At 33.5% G+C, this 12998-nt stretch overlaps 1 protein-coding gene across 1 annotated transcript; it reads right to left on the reverse strand.

Moving 5' to 3' along the window:
- Nucleotides 1-93: 93 nt before the first annotated feature.
- Nucleotides 94-2956, reverse strand: LOC142976665 (non-structural maintenance of chromosomes element 1 homolog). The gene is made up of 5 exons (XM_076120158.1): nt 2716-2956; nt 2166-2464; nt 1536-1694; nt 1133-1266; nt 94-693 (listed from the first exon to the last, which is right to left on the reverse strand). The coding sequence occupies exons 1-5, from the start codon at nt 2813-2815 to the stop codon at nt 519-521; spliced, it is 867 nt and encodes a 288-aa protein (XP_075976273.1). The 5' UTR covers nt 2816-2956; the 3' UTR covers nt 94-518.
- Nucleotides 2957-12998: the final 10042 nt, after the last annotated feature.

Raw genomic sequence — 12998 nt, forward strand, 5'->3', positions numbered from 1 at the left:
TATTAATTTTATTTGAAATTAACAATACCATGACATGACAATTTTTTTATAATTTTCGTAATAACAGCTAATACTAGATTAGAAATTATTTAACAATTCGTTTCATTCAGTGGAAATGCTATAACTAGTTAATATTAATTACCTATCTTTACTTGATTTGTTGTATTCCTGTTACAGTAGAATATCTATTATCCAAATTAGTCTTTGTTTTATTAATGGTTTTTGAAAACCAACTTATTCAATGAGTTATGCAACATAATAGCATGCATAGTAGATGTTTTTAAACCATGAAACGTCTAACAAATAACAAGAACAATATAACTAGTATCCATATTGCTTGGTAACTGGAGCTTATGTGTGTAAAAACAATAACAAGATACTATACTGGGATTTTCAATAGAAAAAACGTTGTATCTTAGCTACGGCTAACTACTTAGATAACTATCTACTTTTCTACTGATACAAAAATACGTCTCAATATCTTACCACTCAGTAGCTTTAACATAATGAACGTAAATCTAATCGTTATGACGCTTTCTTTTCTTAGTGACTCGTTGTGAGATCTCCGGTATGACTTCTTGAGTAACTTCCATGTCGTCTGTCGAATTGTGATGGAGTGTTGGTTCCACAACCGTGTTGTATACTGTTGACTGTTGAGTCGTATCAATGTGTTGGGTTTGAGTTAATCTGGAACTGTAATGACCCAAGTGAGGAGAAGGAAGCAAAATCTCTTCATACATACATCTAATTAAACTGTTGGGAATAGGTCTCTATTTCCTGAGTCCAAGATGCTGGCTATGTGCAATTGAATTCTTTCAATATCTATTTCACCAACTCTAAGACAGGAAACATTTGCTAGCAGTGTTTTTCTTCACCACTTTGAGATGTATTTATATCTACACACAAACCTTTGTAAAGCCATTTAAGTGTTGCCTCTAGTTAGTAGGCGCCATAAACAGGCGGCCAAAGTAATCTGGTTATAGCTTTAAGTTTTGCATCAATGTGACGAAGGAGAACATGGCCAGGTAAGTAAACATTTCTACTATAGGGTTTTCCCTATAGTAGAAATAGGCTGCAATATCTCTATGCCCTAGCAGGTTAAAAAGAGATTATATGTTATTATAGGTCTTACCCTTCATTATTTAGGCGATCCAGCTGGTCTGAATTGAAGTTAATCTTGCAGCATGGCCACTTGTCAACCTTTTCAAGGTACCGCTTCAAGCACCTAGTGTGGACCGCTAAGCTGCAGCCTGGACAGTTATAACCCTGAAATAGATACAGTCACAAATAATAAGTATTTGTAATGCACAATAAGTTTTAAGATACTAATGTATAATCCAAACACATAATAATATGTTTATAAGAGAACCCTTATAAAAGATTATATGTAAAAAGTGATTGCCTCAAACCGAGGATTCCTGTACATTATCACTCATCTTTAAAGCTAGTATCCAGGTTCTCATTAAAAGAATTCTTCTTTAGAACTCAAATAAGTGTCACTATTCTGTGCTAGCTTAATAATATATACCACATACTCTAAAAACAATTTGTTTGCAAAGACAGCATTCTTCAATGGTATCAGGCATGTTCTCTCGAAGATAGCCTTCAAACTCATGGATAGCTCTGACCCCTAGAGCATAGTTTGTTTCCTCCTTATCCAAATACCGCATTCTGCACCAAGTGTTGAGCAGTTTCTGTAACATTTTAAAACAATACTTAAGGTATGAGGCTTTTAATGTTTTACAATCGTTGAGCTTGTACTTATAAAGGCATTAAGTGTATCTCTTGAAGCTAAGAATATAAAGATAACATATTGCATTACTGAGAGTTCTTCAGAGAATTTCTCCAGACCAGATTATGCACCTAGGCAAACCTCTGTGTACTAATTAATATAAGTGCTCAATAATGGAACAGAAAAACACACATCATGAGATAATTTGCCTGTAAATTGATTCCAATGGCATGATCTTGTTAAATTGTGTACCTACTTAAAAAAATTACATACCTATTGAAATGTTTATGATACTATACAACCAATATGACATTTTCAATGTTGTGTTGTTTTATTACTTAGTATTTATTGCTAGGCAAATTATTATTAACAAGAACATTGTTTTATACTGAACAATCACACACAAGGTGGATAAACACAAAAAAGAACTTACCTGTGCATCAGTTTTAGTAAAAGTAGATTTCATTTTACCAACTAAGTTCATAGCATGGATCCCAGTGATCTGTCTTGATTCAGTTGTCATGATCTGTTCAATGAGTACCCTGAAATACTCCAGTTCTGTTGCATTGAAGATGTTTTGTGCTTTAGTAGCATCATCATAGCCAAGAGAAAGGAAGACTACAACCTCTTCATTAGTGACCTCATCATTTGTTATTTTGATTTGTTGTTTGTATGGCCTTATTTCAGCATTTATTTCTTTCACCATGTCTTGTAAATTAAACTCTCCATCGTCTGGAATATTAAATATTTATCAGTATTATCTGCAAGACACAGTCTCACAAGAGACTTGGATGTTCAGTGTGCACAGTGTCGCTTGTAAAGAGGAATATTATTAGGTGCGTGATTATTTTAACCACCAACCTCAAACATCTTAGATCTCTTTGAATAAGACCTTTTTACAAGTGCGTACGTGCAAGTTTTTACCACTTCAAAAAGTAATTACATTTTAACTAGTGGTATAATGTATTTAATAAGCTTCTTACCGGTAAACTTTTCCAAAACTTTATGAACATCGGCAAGAGTCAAAACTCCTTGACTAGCTATAGTCCTGAGAAAGAACCTGTGTGCATTTCCGTAAGTCATAGCTAATGCAGCGTTAATCGCTGTATCTAAAAACTTTTAATTATATGAATCAGATAAATATTTATCGCTTATTTTTAACGGTAAAGCTGACGGCGCGAACACAAATAAGTAAGTATTTGTCAGTTGCATTTGACATAACTGACACAGGCGACAGACGTAAGCAGTGCTGCCAGAGTATAAATACACTGTGTTTATTAAATAATAATTATTGCATCCATGTCTTTTAATATAAATATTTTAAAACTTATGTTTTATTTCTGTAGATTTAACTGTTATTTATAATCTTTTATCTCATCAATAATGTTGTCACAGAGTTATTTTATCCTTACTACAGCTACCCGGACCAGACAGAAATACAATACTTATTGTGATTTAGCATTAAATAGAACTAGAAAAGAAACAATAATATAACTACCAAAAGGTAGTTTTTACCTTACCTTTACTCTAAGTTAAGCATTTACCACTCGTAGTTGTTAACAGGTTCTGATAAAAAATAATAGTTTACACAAAGTTATAAGATAAAAAATTAACCAAGTAAGTAACTAGTAGTAGTAGGCGAAGACAATATATGTCCGTACAGATGACCGTACGGATTTATATTTTCCTATTTTATCAGCATTATTTAATGCTGCTCCACTGTGTGTGCGTCTTGACATGATTTGATATAGCTTTTCACAATAAATAGATTATTCAACATAAAAAAATATTTTCAATTCGTATCAGTAGTTTCTGATTAACGCACGTTCAACCAACTGAACAAGCAAGCTCTTCAGCTTTTTATTATTAATATACCTACTATAGGTTGGTAAGATTACTCTTCACAAAAAACGTTCTCACTTCATAACAAACTTAATTTCGTGCGGAGTTGAGCTTAACCGCAGCCTTTGAAATGTCACTTGCGATCGAGTGCGCCGTCCAATTAAAGCACGAAGAGTTATTGCAATCGTGTTTGTGATCGCGTAATAAGATATTAAGCTTTATAGTCGACTATAACACAAAAAGTACAAAAACAAACAAAATAAGCAAATAAAACACAGGTTTATGAGTTAATTTTGAGACTGTGTGCATTTCATTTTCATACTTTTATAAGTTACAAAGTACCCACCTAGATTGCCCACTCTGAGCAAAAGATTATCAATCTTACATTTTACATATCCACGGGTAAGAGTTAACGCGATATTACATTTCGTGTTGTTAAACTTACCTGCAAGCCTGTAACTAAGTTAAAAAACCAAATGGCCGTAGCATGTCCTTAAGAACGTCATTTGCCACTATCTCTGCAGACTCTTAAGAAGTTTTTTTTAATTTATTTGATAAAATTAATAATGTGCTAAACTTCTAACAAAGTTGAGCACTATACCTCTCATGTAAAGTGAATACTCTACATTTTCATCCATTACATGCTACGAGAGAAGCATATCGTAAGTGCTTCACATTACCAAGAAAATTGGTCATACAAGGACCAATAATGAGATTGATTCTTGGTCTGGGACACACTAGTTTCCTAGTTCACTTATTGAATCGCGCACAACAAAGGAACATATAACATTATTAAGGAGCTAACGTTCGGCCGCGAACATCGCACTCCTATTAAAGTCGTAATTGCTTCCCCGTTCCCTAATTACTACGTCCTGTGTCCCTGTGCTCTCTTATCAATTATGGGGCTCTGTCCCATGTGAGATTATCACATTATCAAAGGAAAAGTTCGTAACAGTGAGATTAAACAATACACTATGATCTTGTAAAGTTTTGTAGAGAATATGGAAGCAATAAAGATAACTCGCGCTTTTCTCTACGGGATGGCAAGATTAAATTACTTTTTTTAAAGTTGAAGTTGCAGAGGCATAATCATTTACAGCGTCTGGAAACCATATTATTATACTCTTTAAAATATAGCCAATGAGCCAACACAAGTACCATTTAAGCGATTGGATATAAAGCTTGAGTACCCATCAACTGTCTCGACGACAATCATTCGGGTGGGTACGTTACTTACGACCTTACCACCATGAAAATATATCAGTATCATACATAATGTGTATTTACCAACCACCTAAAACATTAAGCATCCACTTAACAAAGTTAAGTACGAAAATATAAACACAAACATAAATTCATTAGTTTTCAGTACCCACGTATGCTTTTATAGACGGCATAACTCTCTCAGTAAATTATCTAAGCTACGAGCGCTTTCAAAACTTTTAATGGAGTCAATTTGGCCTCGCATTCAAAACACCTAACGTACTGGATGCCGAGGCAGGCCAGGTAAGTACGATTTATACAAACATTAGTGCCGCTCCTTTTATACGAGAGCCAACTTTTCTTACAATATTTATACTTTTTGAATACCAAGACGGCACAGCACAGTCAAAAAAATTCATTGCCGAAGAGCAATAGGTACACCTTATCGCACATGCAACAAAATTCAGCTTTACACTTTCATTATTTTCCAGTAAGCACTCCAGAGTAGTTTTATTTTTATACAACAGTCGCTTTGGTGCTTCGGGGCGATATTTACGATAGTTTTCCTCTATTTTAAGCACGATGACGCTCGCTGCCTGTGCCGTTGCTATTTGCCACACACCTTTCTCCGAAATTCGTTCAAGTGCATCGCATACATGAATAGAACGGAAAGAGCGACTGCATGTTTTAATCGAACTACAAAAAGAGAAAAATAGTCATGGACCGACACGGTGGAAGTTTGAAAGTGTGCCAAATAGTAGTTAAAGTTTACCGCTTCTAGTAGGTATCTACTGGATGATTACACTGCTTTAAAAACTTTCCTTGGTAGCCGGAAAATATGAATACACTTTGCAGAGCTTTCGTGTAAACATTAGTTTAGAGTACGCTACTAATGGACAAATATTTTTAGTTATCAGAGATAAGATTATACAGATGGAAAGATAGTCTTGAAAATAAACTAAATGAATAATTATTTAATATAAGTTTAAATTATTAACTGCTAAATTGAATAGAGCTACGATACTCAAGTATAAATACGTGCTAAACAGCGAATAAACCAGTAATTTTTGAAAAGACAGTCTGATATTCAATGACTACTCCCGTCATTGTCCAACATTCAGTAGTACGCGAAGCGTTAACAATTCGGTTTGAAGGCAGTTAGGGAAGTTTTAATGGAGCAATTTGGAGGTGTATTGAAAACAGGCCGCTCTCGGAAGCGACAGAATTGAACCGCGCTGCGCTCGCCTCCACCTCAGCCGATTAAGAAAACCAATTCTAATTTCACAGTTTCGCCTTGTTCCTACAGTAATTTTTGCATGTTAGTAGATATAACCAGCGACGCGGAACAAACGTCAGCTAACCTACTTTAAAGTAATACTGAGTCTGTTGTTTGACAATGGCGTTAATTGCATTCAGCATTTACTTTGTTACATTATACCGTATTAATTGTTTGACATCCTGTAATTATGTTTTGGGTGAGCATAGTATTAATTACGTTATAATTAATTAACGGGAAGTGTAAATGAAACGTTGGAAACAAACAAACAAATTGATAAACCTAGAAGTTTCAAAACGTAGGTAAGTTTGTACATAAAAGTATGTACGTCCTTGGTTAGAGAATTTTCAGTGTTTAATAATGTGTGTAAACATTTTCATAACATATCAAAATTACAAACATATTCCCAAGATAAACGCAAATGTGTGCATAGGTTTAATATTGTATTTCTGCTTGAAATGACGCAGTTTTGCATAGAGCTAACTGAATGCAGTCCATTAAAAGTTCTAGCAACATTCATAACTCAGTTCTCCAAATTTGGTCTTAGCTAACAGTTTACCTTTAGATATTTATATAATATAGTTCCAATTTCATGCTGTTGCTAATGTCAGAGGATAGTTTTGCCATCCACATTTCGTGTGTGAATATTTTGAACTGGTAAATCCAGGTGAACTATGTACTTATTACTCTGAAAGTTGTTAGAGTAGGTTTGCGTCGCTCACATCTGCAAGGAAATTTTATTAAGTCGCCTGAATGTCGTAAATGTGCAAGTCGAGATTGTTACGGGCTTGAGTTATATTCGTTATATTAATCAAGGTATAATCGGAAGCTTAATAAGTCTGAAATAGTATTACCCATGGGTTCCGGTATTGTGCACGTGGTGATTATTAATATAGTAGATTATACTTTTACACAATTGATAAAGATATAGGCGCCTTTAAACACCCCTGGTTTCGAAAATTCACCGCATTTCTAGCCAATACAAGCAAGTTCTTATATAATGGCAAATGACCATAGTATAATTTAGTAACTTTAACAAAGGTTCACCGTTTTTTTTTATGGATAATTTATTAAGAACTCTCATTTTAAGAGTATAAGAAAATAATATTCGTCTTGTATCTGTTCTTTACATGGTTTCTGCCTATTGTTGGTAAAGGTCTACGACTAAAAGTCAGTTCGTTCGCAATTTAATAGATGGAGCTACTGACCAGGGGTGCTTGTTAAAGTAAAACGCATTTTATAAAAGTAAACGAGCGAGTAAAAGTGAGACTTCTTCATTGATTCACAATTTGTTAGAACATTGCACATTTTTTTTTTAACTCTTTTATGTCGATGTACACAGTAATTGCTCGTTTAAGGGTTTTGAGCTATAGACGATTTAATAATTAACCTGTAAAAGATAAACAAATTTAGTACCTCCACCTCAGAGTACCCTATAGAATTCGTAAGCATCTTTTTAACACGAAGATTTTGAACTCGTTTTTGAATAATGAATGGCGTGGTTTTAAGATTTTAAAAAGTAGAGGTAAGCGTCTATTTCTTGAGCTTGTACCTGTTTATGTACATAGCGTAGCACATGTAATTTAGCCACAAGTGAATTTTTCTCGACAAAATGTACTTACATATAAAAAGTAAGAATTTATTGAAAGCAAAAACTAAATAAGTTAGTCCGTTGAATTGTACTCATTATGATTAAAACATGCCCATAGAGAGAACATAGAGCAAATGCATCACACATAACTATCATAAAATTCTCTAGAAGTTGAAAATACAACTTGAATACGTTGAATTTATTTTTAATATCCCGGTGAGTTTAGTTTCCATACGATTTAATATCTCCCACGTCTATCTGCCGGGTTGGCGCTAAGGCCGAGTACAGAATAATTTCACGGCTGCTTTACTGACTATTCCGTGACAGCGATGTGTAAAAAGTATTAGCTTAAGTGCTTTTAAACTTTGTGGTATCAAATGTAGAATGTGAAAAAGAAACGTGTAATAGAATAAAGGTAATATTATTTTATTAATACGTTTTTATATCGTTATGATAAGGTCAACAAATGCATTAGAACATTTTGTTAAAAATACTGTTTTTGAGTGTATTTTTTTTTATGGAAAGTGAGAAAAATAAACGCTACCTAAAAATCTTTTTTGCCAAAATATTGTAATGCCTGCCTTGTAAAGAGTTTTGACATTGCGTTTTATGGTACTGAGATGTGTTGACTTTATTTAAGGTGAGTAGCGTTAAGCGTATAATAATTTATCAAATTAAAAATAATAGAGTCTAATGTACGCGTACCTACATAATAAACTGCATGAACGTAATCATATGGAAAGTTGTGTTTGAATTTGTTTAATTAACTGAATATTCATGATTTAAATAAATTCCTAATGTAACTCATCATCACCAGATATTTGCGGTGCGATTAATTAGCGGTGATTAGCTGACTATTAGTGGTCGGATCTTTAATTGACCATTGTGATGATTGTGTAATGTGTATGCATAGTTGGTCCAGTTAGTAGGCAATCACTTTATATTATGTAGTACTAACATTATACAGTGTTTACAGATTTATATAGAAATTATATTCATTGAAGTCAAAGTCAAAGTCGCTGAAATGATAGGTACGTTTAAAAATAGATTTATGAAACCGAATCACTTCAAATACAAATAAAGAGCGATGTATAAACGGATACATATGTAGGTAAGTATATCTTCACATACCTTTCCGAAAATAAACTTCAAAGAATGAACAATCTAAAATCAAATCAATTCGGTCCGGAGTGATTCCTTTGTTTACCTACAAGTAGGTGTACAAACGATTTGGTAATTTCATGGTATCGAACAGAGACGGTTTGTGTCGGTCGTCTTGTACTTTTTTCCAAGAGTATCGAATGAAATGCCTAGTTACGACGCTACGAACCTTTTTCAGAGGTCCAACGTGTGTACGGATCCAATTTGGCTCATATTTGATCTGCATTGAGTAGTCACGAATTCGCCAATCGAATACATTACAGATTCTGTTTCAGATTCGAAACGCAGCGGTGTTTTAAAGGCGAAATGTACTTTTGTTTATTTTTGCGAACGTAAACAATAAACATTGGTGCCGGTGGAAATCGTTATGGATATTTTATTTAATCGTAATTCGTAGCGCGGCTTTATGAATAGTTTTTATAAGTTAAACAATTAAAGTGGTAATTACTTTTATACGTTGAAATCACACTGCGAGTCTAGAAAACAGTTACTGTTGCACAGCGATAAAGGAAATTCGAGTGGCTTCTTGAATTAAATAACATACAAAAAACCAACATCAAAATTGTATATCGTTGAGATTATACCCATTAAATGTCTTGATTTTAATTATGGTGTTTGTCCAATGTACTTAAAAAAATAAAAACAAAGTATTGCTCTAAGTATGGTTATTTACGTCTCAATTTATAAATTTTATTTTAGAACAATGGCTTTGTTTTATAATAAAAGTGTTATAACTTAGTATAAAAATGTTTGAGAAACTTGCCGCGAACTGCTCGGCCGAAAGTAATTCAAACAAAGTAGATAAAAGTTGCGGCGCTAAAGAAGCGATTAAAAGAAAAATTAGCATTCTTTCAAATTAATTACTTCCATAATAAAAGTTTTTCTTTATGAGAAAGTATAATCCCAATATTTTCGCTTGCTTAGATGATATCATCCGTTGTTGATTTTTTACTCTTTCACACTTTTTACATTTGCTAGAATACTTTATAAATTGTACTTTGAATTACGACGAAAACAATTATCTTATCCTGCTAATCTATGTTTTATTTGCTTGGAAAAAATGTATTTTTATGTAACTAAATTATGCGTTCCAATTGTCAAAACTGCAAAAAGTTTATAGAATTTTAAATATTTGTATAGATATGAATTTAAAATGGTATTTTTATTGGCACGAGTTTTAACGGGACCCAAACTACACTATTAAACGGCAGTTAGTTTCTTTCAGGCTGTGGTGTTGGGTTTTGCTTTTCCAATCGGTTACTCGTTACTGGGGGTTTTGCCGCTTTTTCTCACATTTCTGTTCGACTTTGTCACCCTGTGCCCTGATTCCTTTTTTGTTGCTTTTCACCAAATTTTATTCAAATCAGCATAGTCCGAGTGTACACTAATATAGAATTCCATTTTGTTACGCGAATATTTGGCTTTTGAAAGTTACTGTGGTACAAAGTAGGTGTACGTTTCAGTGTTTTCATTGCGAGCTTTGATATTATCTAAACTAAGGACAGTTTCACTCGACTATTTCAGTATTTTACTAGGGAAAATATCATGTTCTTGTCCCTAAATTACCTACAAAAGTTTACACAAACATTTGAAGTGGTTTTGCTTATCTAACTGGGGAATTAGATATTTGTACGGGTTTATTTTAGCCAGTTATTTTTGTGTTGGAGATATTAAATAAGTACTAGATAGTGTTTTTGTTTTTTGCTCGAGTGTATTTACTTTGGTTGTATTTTATCGCGACTATTTCATTACATTATTACATATGTACGTTATCTTATTAATTGAAAACAAAGTAAGCTTCAGTAAAATAACAATTAAAATGTTTTGTTATGTACGCAGTGAATAGACAGAAACGAATTCTCCGGAGCTTTTAACTTTTCCTTGGCAAGTATTAGCTTAGCTTACCCGGACCGGACATGCTTCGTGGATGTTTACTTGCTGTTTAGTTTTTCTTTAATTTTGTTTGTGTTCTTCACATACCCGTTCACTTTAGCGGTTTCCACTGCTGTTTATTTGCCCAAAGCACCAGGAAAATTTGTTCATGTAGGTCTTAACTGTTCCGCGTGGCGCGCTGAAAAAGATTCTCGATTTAATTAAAAAGGATCTTTTAATTATGGCGCCTCGCGAGGAGGCAGTTTACTCGAGGCATTAAAGTAGTGGGGCCGTCTACATGTAAATTAAATTATCTTCTAATTGTAGAGGAATTGCCGGTGTATGGGTCGCTAAATTTCGGGGTAATACATGCTATTAAGCTGCAGCTGATAGATGATAAAACTTAATATAGTTGACAATAGTCATTTAAATTCTCCCTTTGCTTTATAAAGAACGTAGAACTATGGTTTACGATATAATCGCTAGTTTTGGCAAAACCACTACTTTCCTCCGTAAGTAACTATTTGTTTAAGCTAACATAAAACCTAATAACTGTAGTAATATACAAGTATTTCATAATATTATTACAACATTTAGAACGAGTTCCTTCCAAAAGAAGTCGCGTTCAACTAATAATAAGTTTCTACGACAAAAGCGATCCAATATGGTTAATAAAAACGGTCATTGGATAAAACTAGAACTCAAATATGAAGACAAATATGTTTTTTCTATCAATAGTACTAAAACTACGATGTAAGGGCCCGCTAACCTCGTACTAAGTGGGTCGCGTGACTGATTCCATTATTTTTTCAACGACCTATAAATTAACGTGTTTCGATTTTCAATTCTTTCCCTTTACACTTTTCACGGCTAAAGTGTCGACATTCATATTTAAAAGTGTAACAGATTCAAATATTCAGTAGAGATTTTTCGTGTCACGATTTTCAATTCGAAAAAATGTTTTTATAGCTTCTAAAATAGCATTCTATCATTTGTTAACTGCGATTCTGCGAAGCCAATGAAATGCGTACCACGGTGTGTTTTGTTTTTTTTTTATTTAAATACTCCAATTACTAGAAATAAACAGTACTGCATTCCGAGTGATTGAGGTAAAATTTGATTCAACTCTTACATTGAGTGCAAAATAATCGTATAGCGTAAACATTTTACTAACCATAAAATTACAATGATTATCAAGAAATACTCAATGTTTTTACAGCAATCAGATTAAAAAAAATGGGAAAGAGGAGATATTGCTACCACAATTACTTATGTTTTAAACGCTACAACCGGTAATACACGTAACCTCAATAAATGATCGTATCGTAAGTACAGTCAGACAGGAATACTGGAAACAAAAACACTTCTCCTCAGAGACACCTCTCGCTCTCATATCCCGCAGTTATTATGCGATATGAATAAGGCCATTCGTCAATCATCTCCGTCACTAGCGTCTTGACAGGGCGCGTCAAGAGCCCCTCGAGGCGTGCGCGCCAATATGTTATGCACTGTACATACTGAACTCATCTTTAATCTTAATTAAGTATACGGAAATTGGATCGAGAATCCCGGCGGGTACGTAACTAGGTTCCAACAAATATATTAGTAAATTCTTTCAATTCTCGTAGACGATATTGTTAACGGAAGAAATAACGTACGTAGTTTGAATTTCAATGAAAAGGAATAGTACCACGTTTCAATAAATACTGCTAATTATCAGAAGTCTTTTAATAGTCAGCTATAAAAATAATGGTCAACTATTACTAATCAAGCTGCAAAATTGTTTAAATACTGTTCTGACCACAAAATTATAGTCAGTGTGATTCATATTTACATTAAAACATTACAGAAGCGCGCGAATTTCAACTTAGTATTAAATACATTTAATTGAAAGGTAGCGACAGATATATCACTCGCAGTTATCATAGCACATTACGAGGTAAGAATCCAATTTTGCGAACAGAGAAAATTATATGTTTATTAAAAAAATACGTTTCTTTTAAAAAGGTCAGTACTCTAAAAAAATCTTTCGCACTACATTTATCATAACAAAGCTGTAATCGAGTACAAAGCTAATGTCAGTACAAGCTCAATAATCTGTTAAGTTAATTGAAACTGAGTAAACCCGCAGAAGCAATTTATGACGGCTAATAAATGGTGCCGCGTATGTGTTGTGTACTGTTGCCAACTTTGTTTGTTTGTTATTATGGATATTAGAATGTGTTTAGAACGTCAGCATGTTGAACGATGTGATTTTTTATTTTACAAATTATACAGGAACTTCCATGGATAGTTTCAACGGAATAGAGAAAGAAATGTTT

The sequence above is a fragment of the Anticarsia gemmatalis genome, chromosome 11 (genome assembly GCF_050436995.1).
Source record: "Anticarsia gemmatalis isolate Benzon Research Colony breed Stoneville strain chromosome 11, ilAntGemm2 primary, whole genome shotgun sequence".
NCBI classification, from domain to species: Eukaryota; Metazoa; Arthropoda; class Insecta; order Lepidoptera; family Erebidae; genus Anticarsia; species Anticarsia gemmatalis.